This window comes from the organism of the source record quoted next, unplaced genomic scaffold (genome assembly GCF_019419815.1).
Source record: "Pyrus x bretschneideri cultivar Hongxiangsu unplaced genomic scaffold, Pyrus_bretschneideri_v1 Contig42, whole genome shotgun sequence".
Classification (NCBI taxonomy): Eukaryota; Viridiplantae; Streptophyta; class Magnoliopsida; order Rosales; family Rosaceae; genus Pyrus; species Pyrus x bretschneideri.
Window position 1 is genome coordinate 1,688,662 of NW_025999746.1, and position 16,334 is coordinate 1,704,995.

Here is a 16,334-nt window from a genome sequence, read left to right on the forward strand (position 1 = left end):
AATGTTGTGAACTTTGGTATGCACGTGTTATGAAACATATCATAGATTTCACAAATAAATGTGTGCAAAAAGAAGTTTCTTTCAATTCTGTACTTGTCATCTGGTTTGCGCTAAAGTAGGGGTGGGTTCGGTTCGGTTCGGTTTTTTGCGAAAACCGAACCGAAATTACTGTTCGGTTCGATTCAGTTCAGTTTTCTATCGGTTTGTGTTCGGTTCGGTTTGTATTCGGTTGGGTTAGTAGCTTAAAAAAAATATATGAAAACAACTTGCATCCATTTTGTAATAAGTCATATTTCAACATAATCATCAAGACTCAAAATAAGCATTCCAAATTTCTAATATAATCATAGTCTCAACTCAAAGACAATGAAAATAAACATTCAATTCAAAGTTTAATTATAATCAAGTGTTCCAAAGTCCAAAGTTAAATAAACATCAAAGTTTAAATCTTCCAAAAGTCCAAACTTAAAATAAACATCAAAGTTCAAGTATTTCACATTTAAAAGACTAAAATAAACATTCCAAATTTCAACTTTCAAGTGCCCCACAATGAGAGTGATCCACGTACTTTTTCAACGACAATTTGCTTGCTAACGCTTGGGTGGCCTAGGGGGCAACATATCACCTTTTTTTGAACTTCCACTTGCCATTTCTACATAGAAATAATAAAAGAAAAGATACTAATTAAAATATTATTTAAAATAATCTAACAAAATCAAATGCAATAAAGGTTTAAGGGTTTTGTTAAAAAGATTAAAAAATTAAAAATAACCTCACAAATCCTGGAGGCATGAGGGTTCGAACCCATGCCTTTAGCTTGTAAAGTTTCATTGAAACCAATTTAGCAACAGGTTCTGTTTTGTTATGATTGTATGACTAAACTATTTATAAATATTGAAAAAAATTATATATATATATATATCGGTTCGGTTCGGTTTCCAAGCCTCAAAAACCGAAACCGAACTGGTCAGATTCGGTTCGGTTCGGTTTGACAATTTCGGTTCGGTTTTTTTGCGGTTCGGTTTTTTTCGGCCTCGGTCCGGTTCGGTTGTCGGTTTTTTTCGGTATTCGGTTTTCGGTTTTTTGAACCCACCCCTACGCTAAAGTGTAGCCTCCACGAAACATGGTATGAAATAAGAAAAAACAAAGTTTAGCAGTAAGGAAAGATGAGGACTAGAGAGAGCTTTCTGTGAATTACAAAACGTGTGTAATATTTGGTGAAAGTAGTTGGCTACAAATAACTTACCGGTCTCCTATGTAATCCGCTGATCGTTGCTTATCAATGTGTAATTCTTCTTCCAGATAACAACTCCGATGTTTTTACTATTATTTCGATTGCCTGACATGTTCTGCCGGATTTATTGGTTGTGTCATATTCTTGGTTAGATTCTTGTGCTTATTTTGCGTCATTTCGAGTCATATGTGCAGCTAGAATAGGCAAGGTCTGTGGACAATGAAGAGATAACTGCATCTTGGATGATAACCAATGGAACCGATCGGTACCCAAGTCAAGTATAAATTGTCTACCGAGTGAGTAAATTCGCGTATTATACTCGTATCTACTTCTCAGTTTTGGTACTATGAACAACGAGGGGAAATGTTTCCCAGGCCCAAATTATCTATTCCCTGAAACAAACACTGGCCAATGCTTATACCTAACACTTTGTGGGAAAAAAGTGCATGATTTCCATGCAAAAATGATGTAAACTCGTGACGGGAATCGTGATAGTATAAATTGTTAAATTTTGTACAGGCAGTACGTGATGTGTGAAATCTTGTAATGTAACTATGTGGTGACGAAGACGAGGTAGGTTAATATTTCAACTCCTTCCAATGTAACTATAAGAACCTTTGAAATCTATTCATCCTTGAAAAAGGAGAAAGTCTAATTTCATGTTTTTGTAATGGGTGTGTTACTGATGACCCGAACAATCGTCCCTACTCAAGTTTTTCTTTAACGTAAGAGCATTTTCAAAAAAGATGTCAAAATGTACATATAAGTTATAACAGTAAAAAAAGACCAAACCAATATTCTTCAACTGAAGTGCCAAATCTTATGTGGTGATGATATGGATTGGCAGCAATAAAGGTTGCTGTCAAATTTTGACAACAACTTCAAATGTTTTTTTATTAATTATTAAGTGTACTTTATTAAATTTTAATTAGTTTAATCATTTATTAGAATTAATGTTGAGTTGACCGATGCAATTATCATACTTTTTTCTTTTTTTTAATTAAGAAATGTGAACATATTACTGATTAAACTTTAAATGTCCTTTATTAAATTTTAATTAGTTTAATAAGTTATTTTATAAAATTATAAAATATTAATTTAATTTGACATATCGGTTGGAGAATAAAATTTTAAAAAATGTTAAAGTACTACGTAAGCCGTCAAAATTTAAATTTTATGTTCAAAATTTGACATTCTCTTTGGAGATGGTCCAAAAAGTCGTAAAATGCTTTTACACATTGGACGAGTAAAATAGTGAAATGTGGATGAATCACTGTGCTCCATTGCGCATAGGATAAAACGGCACCTTTAAATACACGAGAAATTTTTAATTATAACGGAAACACTCAAAAATTTTATTTTTTAAATCATTAACTTTTTAACGTAAATATTCAACTATTGTATAATAACAAATGGCCGATCCCACTCAAAAATCTCTCAAAACACAAGAACACAGAAGTGCACGGTGACAGAGAGCCTCCCCAAGTAAGCAAAAAAGAAGAAAACTCATAGATTTTTCTGCGCCACGATCGAAAATAAAATTAAAAATGGAAGCCGAAACGGAGCAGAAAATCGAGGAAACGGTGCGGAGAATCCTGGAGGAATCGGACATGGACGAGATGACGGAGTTCAAGATTCGGAAGCAGGCGTCCGAAGAGCTGGAGCTCGACCTCTCCAAGCCCCCATACAAGGCGTTCGTCAAGCAGGTCGTCCAGTCCTTCCTCGAGGAGCAGAATCAGAAGGAACAAGACGCGGCGCAGAAGGATCAAAACCCGGAAGCCGATGGTGCCCGGGAACGGGAGTACGATGATAATGGCGATCTCGTGATTTGCAGGGTCAGTTTTTTCTGTTTGTTTCCCGAGAAAATTTGATGGAGTGGATTTTCTGTTGTTGGGTTTTGATTTTTTTGTGTTTTTGTTTGATGGGGTTTTGTGGGTTTTGGGTTATGGTTGTGATATGCAGCTCTCGGCTAAGAGGAAGGTGACGCTTCAGGAATTCAGAGGGAAGAATTTGGTGTCGATTAGGGAGTTTTACTCTAAAGATGGGAAAGAGCTTCCTACTGCCAAAGGTGATTTACTTAACTTTAACCCGATTATTACCAGCTTCTAATTCTGTGTATTTATATCAGGAAATGATTTCAATTTGTAGCTGCAAGTTCTGATTATACAGCGTAATTACTTTTCATTTGTACGGACTTGTTGATGGATGATGCAATGCCATCATTTCGCAACATATTGAGCAATCGGGTTGTGATTAGCTTTTGTTTCATGTTTAGATTACCTTCGAATGCATTCTCCGGCTTCTTTTTGTACAATCTGACTCGTGAATATGTTCCTTCGGGTACATTTAAGTTATGGGTTAGCTCGTTGTCTTGGTAGCAAAGAATCGGTGAGGGAATATGAAGAAAAAGGCCGAGTATCAAACTGGTCATAGTAAACTACCAAGCTAATTGCTCTACTTTGCTTGTTTCTTGATTTTCTTTTACTTATGCATTGGATGTATGGATACTGGGCGACGGTCTTTAGTTTATTTACCGTGGTATTTATGTAAACATCGGTCTGCAGGAATAAGCTTGACAGAGGAGCAATGGTCGGTCTTCAAGAAGAATGTACCTGCAATAGAGAAAGCCATTAGTAAGATGGAGTCAAGAATCTAGTGAGAATATATCATCTGAAAATTTCGAATGTCTATCCTTATATTACGTTGTTTGTTGTGAAATGAATTGGCTTCGGCTTTGGGGCTTCATATTGGTCACTTGATGACATAATATTTTGTTTGGAACTTGAATACTGCTGTCATGTTTCTAATTAGCCCTTCATGTTACAAAAACAACCTGTTGTGTTCTCTGTTATCTACTGAAAGTTCGTAGTTTATCTCTGAAACCCTAATAGAATTTCCTAGCTAATATGAAAGGGTGTTGTTGAATTGTTATATGTTATCTCCCCTGTTTAATTCAAGCATTCCAACAAAGAAGAAAAACTAGGAGGAAATAAGTAAAACATGAATGGAGGATGCTTTTTTCTGTCTTTTTCGAGGATTAAGGAGTTCTTTGAAACAAAAAAAGAACAGACGGCGATACTCATACACATCGAACCGTTCATAAATCCCTTGCCTTCGTCATATGTACAAAATACTAATACACTGGGACTGAGAAATATGATGTTTCATATGACCCAGCCTTTGTACTTTCCAGGACCAGGGAGGCACCTTAAAGCAAGTTGGAGAAGTTAGACTTCCTCCAACCACCACCTCCTCCCCAAAGGCTCTTTGTCTTCTTTGGAGTGCTTGCCCAGCCTCCACCTGCAGCCATCCTCATCGTCTCAATCAACGCCCCTGCATCGCCATTTTCAGAAAATAACTCCTCCAATTGCTTAGTCTCGATCACCAGCTTCACCCTCCAAACCCCGTCTCCACCAGACGGCAGCACCTCAAGAGCCGATGACCCTTTCGCCAAATTCTCCACAAAATCTGATCCTGCACAAAATGACTTCTTCACTGGCTCAGCTTCAGCAGCCTCCATGACTCCAACTTCTGATCCTGCACCACATGACATCTTCACAGGCTCACCTTCTGCAGCCTTCTCCAGGACTTCAACTCCAACACCTGATAACCCGTTCACCAAATTCTCCGTGAAATCAGGTTCTGCACCAAATGATTTCTCCACAGGCTCAGCTTCTGCAGCCACCGGTTTCTCAGCAACCCGATTTCGGCAAACGGGCTGGTCTGCCTTCAGTGGAAGAAGGTAGTACTGGCCACTAGTAAGGGTTTCTTGGTCAGACCAGGCAAGTAGGCCTTGCCTGGTTGGAAAATGCCATAGCGTGGAAATCCAGTGAGAATTTCAGCAGCTAGTATAGGGCCTCTAAATTCTAGGACACCCCCAGAATCTGTAAGAATCCTAATAGATTTAGGACACTCCCCAGTGGTTCCTTTGAGAGAAGAACAATTCCCCATTTGTGAAATTATTTTTCCCACCTAGGGCCACAATTTCAGTGCCTGTATATATTTAAGGTTTTGGAATCTTTTGGCAAGATATTAGTGGACAAACATTGGATTGGAGGGTTGTCAGAAGAGATACAGATTGTGTTTTTGTTCAAAATATGTAAATGGATGCATGTGAAATTTTGGACCGTTGGTACAATTATTTTAGGGTCAAATTTTGAGTTGATCCAAGGCAAAGGAACAGAATAAGAGGTAGAGTCGTGAGTTAAAATAATAGTGGGAAATACGACAGTTCGTAGAAGACTAGATTCAAAATTTGAGTCGGTAGGGGATTTGTATTTGCCTGTAAACTTTAGGTGATTGATGGTACATACACGCAAAAACACACACACACACACATATAATATATATAGCATCTCTTGAAATTAGGTTGTCAATTTTGCAAATATGTTCAATGTATCAGCCTCACGGGTTGAATAGAAGGGTGCATCTATTTAGCATCTCCGAAAGAAGCTTTAAATTTCCATTAAATTAGTTTGAGTAGTGATTCACACACTTTTTCATTTGTTTGAATAATACTTGACTACTCCAAGAATGAGTAGAAAATCTTACTCAAAACTTTTCATTCTTTATTCATAAACCTCCGTGTTTATGATAAGAGCAGTTTATATTATAAATTACTCTCTAAAGATCTTGTTTGCAAAAAATCAATTAAAACTAAAGTCATTTAGTGATTATCCAATTGTATAAGAACCAATGGATGGAAATGGTAAAAACAATACGAATTGTTTATCTATTTGTTACAGTTGGTTGAATTAACAACCTTAGTTTTAATTCATTGTTTGCAGAGATGATATTTACAAAGTAATATGAACAGCTTCGATTATAAGCACAAAGTTCTGTAAATCAGAAACGAAAAATTTTGAGTAGAAGTTCCTACTCATCCTTGAGTAGCCAAACATTGCTCCTTTTGTTTATCTGCATACCATGAAAGAACATAAGCATATTCATCTATATGGTGGAGCTGAAGAGGTAAAACAATAAATAGACAAATTTAGGTTAAAGATATATATATAGCTCATGTTTTCGAGTTTTGGATTATTTTTTTTTTTAACAAATGATATTATCTACATTAAAGGAGAGTGGATGGGCATAGCGTAAAATGAATTAACAATAATGTGGTTCAAATTCATTTTTTACGAGAATCGAGGGTAACCTTTAAGTTTTAAAATAAAAACGAGTAAAGCATGCAAAGAGAATAGTAATACGTAACAGAGCTGTCTTTGGCACAGTGGTGAAGTGAACCACCAAGCTTGCAGAAGTGAAAGTCTGATCCACAACGGTTGCAGCCTCAGCCGTTCCACTCATGTTGTAACTTTTCTTCAACGCATTCTGCAGTGAGAGGCAAACCGCAATCTCGAAGACATCTTTCGAGACATTTTCCGTCCACTACTAGTGTAGGTCTGGTGCTTAAGAGAGAGATTATCATCATAATCACCACAGCACTGAGCTTGTATGGGCGACGCCATTCAACTTTATTTTGATAAATTTCGAACTTAAAAGTCAATATTTGACGGTGTACTATAATTTTCAAACAGTTTGTGTGCCAATCCAGGAGCCCAGGGACACCTTTATACAGGTCTCACTGTCTTGACAATATGTAATTTTAATCCCTTTATGTATATAAGGAAGCCACTTAAAGTTTACATCTTAACAGACAGATTAGGTAAACAAGTAAAAATTTATTTTGAAATTCGTAGTAACATCTTTGAACGGATATGTTTAAGATAATGCTAAGAATATCACATTTTTGCACCGCACCACCGTATGTGACAGTATATGTGAACATGCCACATCAATTTTTGCACCACACAACCTTAGATTTGTATTAATTGGTGCATGATACTTAAATCTCGAACTTGTTTTCTTTTTCTTTTTACCTGTGAGAGCACACACATTCTTGTGGGTTTTTGATAAAACAATATTGGTTTAGATTTGGTTTTATGTCATATAGTTCATCCTTGTTTCAATGACATAGTTATGATGAGTTTCTGAAGGACATACTAATTAAGGACCTCTACTGCGAGTAGATCCTGTTGGGTATATGCAACGAATACCCTAAAATAATATCGAAGAGCCACCTAATTATTCAAGATAAACTTTTAGATGGGGATGTCATAAAAACCGGTGAACCGAGCTAAGCAACGCACCTTCCAATGCCCGTAATAAAGCGACGAAGGATCGGGATGAGAATGATAACCGAGAGAAAGGACTGAAGAATGCAAAGAAAGTCGAACTACGGAAGCAAATCGAAAAGATAGTGAACTGTATAAGTCACAGACCCATGCCGGGCTTGCGGTGGAAGCAGTGACAGGGATTTGTAAGTCGTCATTTACCGATGACATTCTGAAAGCTAAAAAACCTAGCAAATTCACTCAACCAAAGTTCAAACTGTTTGAAGGCATGACTGACCATGTCAAACACATTTACGATTTCCGGCAACAAATGGTTCTCAAAGGGGATGATGAAGCTCTTCCATGCAAGTTTTTCGCCTCAAGCCTTTTGGGATCAGTCCTAATTTAGTTCAGGCAGTTGAAACTAAAATCCGTTGCAATTTCACAGAACTTTACAAGGGCTTTATTAAGGATGCCACAGTTTTGTTCAGCACAATGCAGGATATGTAAACGGTTGCATGTGAAATGTTGGACATTGGGACCAATTATTTATTTTAGGCTCAAATTTTAGTTGATCCAAGGCAAAGGAATAGAATAAGAGTTTGACTCGTGGATTTGTATTTGCCTACAAATGTTAGGTGTTTGGTTTTTAGTCCGTATAAATTATAGGCATCTGTTTGGCTCTTCAATTTGACGAATATGTTCAATGTATCAGTATCACAGGGAAAATAGTGAGAAGTTTCGATAATTTAACGTGCAGTTTTGATCTGAGTTTTGATTAACTAAAATGGGGAATCAAATTTGAAACTTATGTAAAAGTGAATGCTAATATAATAACCAATTCAATTTCAAGTACTTTTGCACAGAGATAAGATTTGTTATAGGAGTTTTGAGCACACAAGAGTTAAAGAGTTTGAGGTCCCCCAAGTAAATGGAGGGACAGCACAATGAAGTGAAGGCATTCAATTAGGGGTGGGTACGGGCAGGCCCTAAATTTAGAGACACTGTACCAGACTCATTTGGAATAAAAAAAAATAAAAAAATAAAAACAAGGCGGGGCAGAACGGATCGTATTATTTTAAAAGGGGTGTGATATCCACACACCCCATTTTACTTCTCACAGACCTTTTTAAATTTTGACCGTTGGATCGGATGAATTGAAGAAGATCAACGGACAGAAATTATCAAGAGTGTGTGAGAAGTAAAATAGGGTGTGTGGATAGCACAACCCTTTTAAAAATAGGACCGGACTTAACCCAAACGGACTAGTTCCTACGGGTCCACGGGTCTTTGAAATACACGCTCTTCTAAAGTACAGATCTTAAGTGTGGACCAAATTTGGTCCATTGAATCTAATATGAATGGCCAAAAATAAATCAATCACAACAAGCTTAGGGTGAAACAGGGTTATACATGACCAACCATTAAGTCCAAAAAAGAACCTGACAACAATTTTTTTTTTTTTTTTTTCAACTTAAACTCTTCCTCTCCCTAACAGCAGTTACCATTCTTAAAGTTGTTGTCCCCCTCGCCCAAAACTCTCTCGAAAATGATTCCAAAAAAATTTTAGTCGACTTCCTCCCTGTTCGAAACTTAGTCGAAGTTGTCTAGTGCTTGTCATCTCTAGCACGGCGTTCAAAACTTAGTCAACTTCATCACCATGCGGTTGAAACTCAAGCGAAGTTTGTTCGAACTTTTTTCCAATCGGTTTGACTGAAAGGACATGGTGCTTGCTTCCTTCAAGTCACATTCAGAGTTCTTGCACAATACTCGGCGTCATACTTTTTCCTCAAAGTCAATTTGAAATTTGATGAGTTTGGAAATTTGATACCCTAGAAATAAACATTGCTACTTCCATTGAACTTGATTAATTAGTTAAGTGTTTAGGGTTAATTATGCATGTCTGTTGATGAAATTAGTTGAAATTTGGGGAGATATGTGGAATTTTTGGAAAATTTGGGTGCGATGTAGGGTTATGAAGTGTTTATGATAGGTTGTGTATAGGGGCTATTCGTTAACTTTGTTTTTGTTGAATGAGTCGGGCACATTTGATAGGATGATGAAGTTGTCACGTGTGGAGAGAGGGTGGGGTGGAAAGCGTGTGATGGGTGTGGTGGGACCAGGTTTGTGCCATGTATAGAGTGTGGCGAGAGTTATAGGGTGGTGGTTGGGGATAAGGTAGTAGGATTCTCTCCCCTCCTAATTCTCTCCCCTTCCCTCTCTTGTTCTCACACTTTCCTTTTTGTGTTTTTCTCTTGATAAAAAATTCAAAACAAGATGTTGACATGGCTTAATCGAAACCGTTTAAATAGGAGGGAAAGGAATGAGAGAGAATCCTACTCTGGGGATAAGAGGGAGAGGTGCCCCCAAGTGTAACGAGGATGGGTTGGTCCACTACGTGGCTTGACGGTCCTCTTATTCCAATTCTTAACATGGTTTGACACGAGAAAAGCATACTCACGATGGGAATTCTCGTTGTGGTCAATTATATACAATTTGATATTTCTAGTTTTATTGGCGTAACGCGTGATTGCATGAGATATAACCATGATGACATTCGTTGTAATTTCTCGTCTACATAGTGTTGTGCATGTTGGAGTTTGAACTATCTTTTTCTCCTAACGTTGTCTTAGGTTTTGTATTGAAGTTAATAAATATACAATTTCTCGTAAAATTGATTTGTAAATTATGGCAAAAACAGCTAAAGAAAGATGATGATTTGTACGTAAAAAGTTCAGGGTAGGAAAACTAAATACCAAAAAAAAAGGGTATAAACCAAGGGAGGGCCCAACCGGGTTCGAACCGGTGACCTCTTGATCTGCAGTCAAATGCTCTACCACTGAGCTATGGACCCTTGTTGGTCTATCTGTTCCAATTAACTCTATTTACCCAAAACCATGAATTGACCTATTGTTGGTTCCGACTAGAGGAAAAAGAGAGAGGAGAGTGACGCGTGCGACCATGAACACCGAAGAAATGGACAGCCTTCCAATTTGTAGCAATCTGTTCCAAAAATCCATGACAAAATTTAAAGTCTTAAACATGAAGTTGTGCCTACGAATTCAATATGCTAAAATTTACCGACACTAATTTGTATGATTGGAAGATAATTAACGGGTTATAAGATGACACACAATGACTGACTCATGTAATATAATGTTTGATAAAACATCTTATTTAATAAAAAAAGATTGACTGGTCCGTGCGAAACAATCAACATTCTGAACGTTCAACTTCAAGGTAGCGCACCCTTTTAGACTTTAGAATCTGGATTATCAATTATAAATATATCCAAGCCTATTCAACCGTTTTTGTCACGTTTTGGAGTCAATATTTTTATTAAACTCGAGAGCTAGTCAAAATACTTCATAAATTACGTTATCATAGTAACGTTAACGTTACCGACTAAAGAAATAACAAGGATTCAACAATAGAGAAAGAAAATGGGATAAGATGGGGAGAGTGTGAGAATACTAGGAAAAAGTTTCATGTCGGTGAATGATCAAACTATGCAAGTGCTTATAAGAAGTTGAGCAACTCTTCACATTTCAACTTCTTTCATGGTAGCAAAGCAGGTTAGCCTACATATGAAGTCTAATGGTCACACATGATCCATGCCACTTCATTTGTGTTGTTTACATGTTAGGCTTGAAAATTCTTCACAAGTTTTAATCATCTAACTAACGCAATCTAAAGACAGACCAACATTTATTTATAGACATTCATGATGAGCAGATATAACACAAGTATGAACATGTCATAGTTTGTAAAAGCAACTAATAATAAAATGATAAGGTACAAGACCTTTATTATTTCTTAAGTAAGATATGACATTACATACCTTCAATCATAACGCAACTAAAGAAACTAATTAACATATTATTACGTTAAAAACTCACCCACAAATACAAAGTTCGAAATGTTGCTCAAACTAGGGAGGACTAGGTCGCCGATAACAACCATACCTAAACATATACAGCGAACTAACCACACAATAGACTAAACTGACTTATTATTTTAGCATATTCCCGCAATGCTTGTTATTACATACACTTAAACGCAAACGGAAAGTCGTGTATTGAACAAGTTATGCACATTTCAAGACAAGAGACAGAATTGTAATGCCGCGCTACATTTTTCTTCCAAAAATTTCTAGGCTGTCAGCTTTGCAGCAGACTGCAGACTTCGCCACCAGTTCGGACTGCTTGCAAGTTGCAGCTCAGGCAAGTGGCGAATTTGTTTAATATGCGTCTATGAGCTTATAATATGTGTCTACAAGCTTTAGGTGCCTCATCTCGCGAAACTAACGAATATGTTGGTGATAAAGATCAAGGGGATTGAAGTGCATCATAGTGCAGCTCGGATTGAAGCAAAGTGTTCTTAGTTTGAATGTTGAGGCTTACAAGCCATTTGTAATGGACGGTCTAGATTAAAATCATTACATTCAAATTTATTAAAAACAACATGATCTTGCTAAGTAAAAAATGCTGTAACAGAGGTAATATTTCGATAATCCAAGTTCTTTCCATCCCCCATATACACCTCATATTCCATCATAAGGATTCGGTTCTCATCATCTGGACTTGCTTATACATTGCAAGAGAAAAACAAAAAGGACAAAAGCATAATTATATATGGGTTCTTTTGCAAAAGATTATACAACTATATTATTATACACACTATTTTTATATGTATATATTCACTGTCTTCTGATTGATTGATTCTTCTAAAACTCTTCCCAGATACTCAACGCACTATATCCATATTTGGTGCCATGTAAGCCCTACGGTTCACTATTCTCTCTTTTCTTCACTAACTTCATATCTTGTATTTTATGTGCGGCCTTTGTATTTTGTTGTTGTTCAAGGGTTTTGGTCTGCAAATATATCCAACAGAGACAGTGCCTGCAGAATTGTACAAACATACATTAATACATGCAACTCGCTATATGATCCGACGACTATCAATGTGCAACATTATATGGTGCGACGTGGTGTTACTAATCCAAACACGTGTATATTCGTTAATACGAAAAACACAACACATAAAATAGCTGTCAACCCATATTGTAATACATGGATTAGCAACAAGAGTGTTATCATCACACAAATGTGCCAAGTAGTGAGCTTTGGTTATGTGGGCATTACCTCGGGTACGCTAAGTTCAAGTCGGAATTTAGGGCCGTCGTAGTGGTGAAGAATTGGCCTGAACGAGTCCTCTTCGAGTGGCTCACAAACTTTCCGAGTAAAAACTCGAACCTGAGCTGGAAAGCGTGATTCGCCGGGACACTTCTTGTCCTCCCAGGCCGACGGATCAAAGTTGGTCCCTCCAAAACTCGCAGCCTAAACATTAACACGCAAGAAAGGATGTTAGGTTTTAGCAAATATTAGGTAAAACTAGTAGTTGGGACGTTCCTTCCAAACAAAGAACATAAACTTCCGTCTAGAAGAATGGCCAAAAGTTGAATAGAACAAGTAAATTCCACTCCAACCACTTCAAAAATAAAATAAATTAAAAGTCTAATGGACAGATGTCAGCTGCAGAGGAATACAAACCTCGAAAATACCATGGAGTTGGTGGGTGGAGTAGTTGTAGAGGAACAGGGGCAACCCCGGAGTTATCGCCCTCACTGAATCACGATAACGTGGAGGCAATCCTGCAAATTCACAATAATTTTTAGATCCAAACCCTACCTAATAATAATTTAGAAAAAAAAAATTGTAGGAAAAAAAAAATAAACTGAGCAAAAATATGAGGGGAAAAAAATTAATAAAAACTATAGGGGAATGGCATACCAAAAAGCTCCCTCTTGAGATTCTCTTGCATGGTATCATTGTTGCAGACAAAGATGTACCCACCAATGGTCTCATTTCTGGGCAGAGACTCGGCCGGCGGAAGCGTCTTAAACCTCTTATCCACGCCACTCTTGCCATCCTTGTTATTGTCATCGGCGCCGGCGCCGGCGCCGGATTTCTTCTTACCGGGATTGCTGTTGTTATTCTTCTTCCCAGTTTTCCCGCCATGAATCTGATTTTCCTCGTGGGCCTTGTTCTTGTACGGCTTCAAATTCATAACGTTGTTGTGAATTGCAGGCTTGGAGTAAATCCCTTTGTTGAAACCGCCATTGAGACCAACGGCGCTATTCTGCGACCCGGCAGCGCCGCCGAGTTTCCACCCGTCGTTGAAAGCGTTGTTGAAGTCTGAAGCTTTTGGGTTGAAGCTGTTCCATCTGTTGTCGCTGAAGTCCGAAGCCTTTGGGTTGAAGCTATTCCATCTGTTGTCGTTGAATCCGTTGTTCAACTCCGAAGCTTTCGGCTTGAAGCTGTTCCATCCGTCGTTGGAACTGCCGTTCGCGTCGGAAAACGCCGCTTTCGGCTTCAGATTGTCGACCCACGAGTCGTTGAACCCGTTGAAATCGGACCCTTTCGGAGTTAAATTAACTATCGGACTCACTTCTCCGCCGACCTTTATATCGAAATTCCTCCTCTCATCAGGCCTCTTGCTGTACGAATTGCTCCAAATCGAATCGTTGATGTTCAGATTTGCGAAATTGGAGGCTTGGACTCGAAGCTGATCGCTGAACTGCCAAAACGACTGTTGGTTGTTCTCCATTTTTGTATCAAAATTCGATTAAAAACTACAAATCGCGATCTGGGTTTTTTAGAAAACTGAAAAAATCGATCTGGGTAATTGAAAGATTAGAATTTTATGCAGTATGCAGGGAGATTGAGAAGACTGAGTAGATAGAAAAGCAGAGAGAAAAACAGGGGAGGTGAGAAAATGTGAGGGGAGAAGTGTGGAGTGGATTGCTAAATAAAGGGCATAATTTGTTTACTATTGGGATCATGAGAGGAGGAAATTTCTGAGAGTTAAAGGGGTTTGAAGATTGCGTGTTGATTTGTCAAAGGCAGACGTATACAAATATTTTTTAATTAACTTTCTCGAAACGAAATTGGAAGAAAATCACAAAAGAAATTTTTATTTTCGTGAGATTATTGAGTTTGAACTAAAAAGTAGGGGTGATGATGTTAGGTGATGACAGCATAAACGCGTTAAGAAGTGGGGGCTGATGTGGCAGATGGAGAGGAGGAGAGAGAAAGTGAGGAGTGAGAGAGAGAAGTGAGAGAGAGGGGCAGTGTTTGAGAATTGAGAGTGGAGTGGGGTTGGATTTTGTTGCGGTTTCTAGAAGGTGTAGGAGGTCCGGTGGAATTTGGGAGGGTTCATACTAGTGAAGTTGTATTCATTGCTTGGGAGCTAAGACTTGGACAAAATGGAAAATAGACAAGGAGGACGCGTAATAGTGTGCGTATACATCAAATGTATGACTTGGCCATGGGGGGTTTACACGTCTAAATCAAGACTCTACACGTGAAGGGCTTCATTTGGAGCTAAGATATGGTGGATTGTCATCTGGTGATGGATTGAGAATTGATGATGGATTGAGAATTCTAATATCAAATGGTTTTAATCGAGGTACTCTAAATGCTAGTCGAGTATCAAACTGAGGTTTAGCTGTCTAGGGCTTATGCGTCTAGACTCTAGACATGATTTAGGTAGGGCTAACAGACTAGACAGGTTTAAATAAATTTATTATGACATATAAATGAGTGCCTATTTGCCTTAAAAAAACTATATTTGTATTGAGAATTTGTTATTATAATTGGTTTACCGTTACATGTAACATACAAAAATATTAGAATTTTTGCTTTAGTACTTTAGTGAATTTGATGACATGAGATGAAAGCTTAAGTGGTCATTAGTCCGCAATATCTTACGAAATATTTTTCAAATGTATGAATTTATAGTAATTTAAAAAAAAAAAAATAAAGGTGTTTGACAAAAAAAAAAAAATCAATCTGACGAAATATTTTTCAGATGTATGAATTTATAGTAATTAAAAAAAAATAAAGGTGTTCGACAAAAAAAAAGTGTCAAACATATAATATAAAAGTATTGGTTGAGTAACAAACTATACCTTTATTAATTAAAATGCTATTTGTGGTATAACATGATTGGATAACAATTGAAAAAGAAAAAGAAAAAGAAAAATAGGAAGTTGGTCATGTGGGAAATGAAAGAGAAAATCCTTCATTGGAACCAAGGTCCAAGAACAACAAAGTCATGGTGGTCTTCTCTATGTTCCTCTTCGTCTAAAATTAGATCTTTCTTCTTGGTTCAAAACTTCTGTTGCACTTCATTGTGATCTTCCCTTTTCCACCACCTGCCCAAATTTTGGGTGGTCATCGGAGGTCCTCACAGACGCTTCTTTGAACTTCTAGATGGTCCTAGGACCACCTAGGTTCATTAATAGAATCGCCCCAGTTGTCATCTTACCATATGGTTACTATGTGCATTATACATCTTTAAAAATTTATGATATTTTGGAGTATAATATTTTTTTTAACGCTTTTAGCGATTCAATTTTTAGTCAAAAAAATATAAAAATAAAGATTTGAAAGTTTTGGAAGTCCCAAATATCTCCTACTTCGGATCACTAGAGTTTTTATTTATTTATATTTTTACTAATGAATAACATTATTGTTCATTAACATTAGAACGAAAGTGAATTTACTCCTGTCTACGGTTAGTATTTTTCTTATAATTATGTTTGATTTACATAACACTAAGGTTTGAAAAAAAAAAACATGAGATTAAAAGTTTGATGGGCCAACTAATTGTAATGATCCTCGTCACTTCACACGAGCCTTTATTTAGCAACCGAATTTTCTTGCGTTATTATTTTATTTTATTTCTAATATTCAGACAAAGATCAGTTAAAACAGCAAGTTAAAAAAGTCTCATGACTCATTTATAAGTACTTTTAAAATGGTTAAAAGCGTTTTTTGTGAAAATATTTTTTGAACCAATCTTTAATAAAAATGTAAATGAATCTTGAAAGAGCACTTGAAGTGCTTCATACAAGAATTACATAAATGTTACTTATTGCAGAAAACACTTACATTATGTTTGGATGAGGAAAATAAACT

At 37.1% G+C, this 16,334-nt stretch overlaps 2 protein-coding genes and 1 non-coding gene across 3 annotated transcripts; 1 reads left to right on the top strand and 2 right to left on the bottom strand.

Annotated features, from left to right (window-relative positions):
* Positions 1 to 2,650: 2,650 nt before the first annotated feature.
* Positions 2,651 to 4,107, top strand: LOC103933903 (RNA polymerase II transcriptional coactivator KELP). Its single transcript, XM_009343605.3, has 3 exons — positions 2,651 to 3,069; positions 3,197 to 3,302; positions 3,799 to 4,107. Exons 1-3 carry the CDS (start codon positions 2,782 to 2,784, stop codon positions 3,888 to 3,890), a joined length of 486 nt encoding a protein of 161 aa, XP_009341880.2. The 5' UTR covers positions 2,651 to 2,781; the 3' UTR covers positions 3,891 to 4,107.
* Positions 4,108 to 10,129: 6,022 nt separating this feature from the next.
* On the bottom strand, positions 10,130 to 10,201 carry TRNAC-GCA. Its single transcript has one exon. It is a non-coding gene; the product is annotated as a tRNA-Cys (tRNA).
* A 1,631-nt stretch (positions 10,202 to 11,832) lies between these two features.
* On the bottom strand, positions 11,833 to 14,018 carry LOC103933900 (DCD domain-containing protein NRP-B). Its single transcript, XM_009343601.3, has 4 exons — positions 13,143 to 14,018; positions 12,903 to 13,003; positions 12,495 to 12,689; positions 11,833 to 12,251 (listed from the first exon to the last, which is right to left on the bottom strand). The coding sequence occupies exons 1-4, from the start codon at positions 13,957 to 13,959 to the stop codon at positions 12,210 to 12,212; spliced, it is 1,155 nt and encodes a 384-aa protein (XP_009341876.1). The 5' UTR covers positions 13,960 to 14,018; the 3' UTR covers positions 11,833 to 12,209.
* Positions 14,019 to 16,334: the final 2,316 nt, after the last annotated feature.

What these genes read in the sequence shown, in the direction of transcription:
- LOC103933900 (XM_009343601.3), bottom strand. Translation starts at nt 13,959, where the DNA reads ATGGAGAACAACCAACAGTCGTTTTGGCAGTTCAGCGATCAGCTTCGA. An exon ending in AACTCCATGGTATTTTCGAG is followed by an intron (nt 12,690 to 12,902) that starts GTTTGTATTCCT and finishes GTTAATGTTTAG; the next exon opens with GCTGCGAGTTTTGGAGGGAC. An exon ending in TTGAACTTAGCGTACCCGAG is followed by an intron (nt 12,252 to 12,494) that starts GTAATGCCCACA and finishes ACAATTCTGCAG; the next exon opens with GCACTGTCTCTGTTGGATAT.
- LOC103933903 (XM_009343605.3), top strand. Translation starts at nt 2,782, where the DNA reads ATGGAAGCCGAAACGGAGCAGAAAATCGAGGAAACGGTGCGGAGAATC. An exon ending in GCGATCTCGTGATTTGCAGG is followed by an intron (nt 3,070 to 3,196) that starts GTCAGTTTTTTC and finishes TGTGATATGCAG; the next exon opens with CTCTCGGCTAAGAGGAAGGT. An exon ending in AGAGCTTCCTACTGCCAAAG is followed by an intron (nt 3,303 to 3,798) that starts GTGATTTACTTA and finishes ATCGGTCTGCAG; the next exon opens with GAATAAGCTTGACAGAGGAG.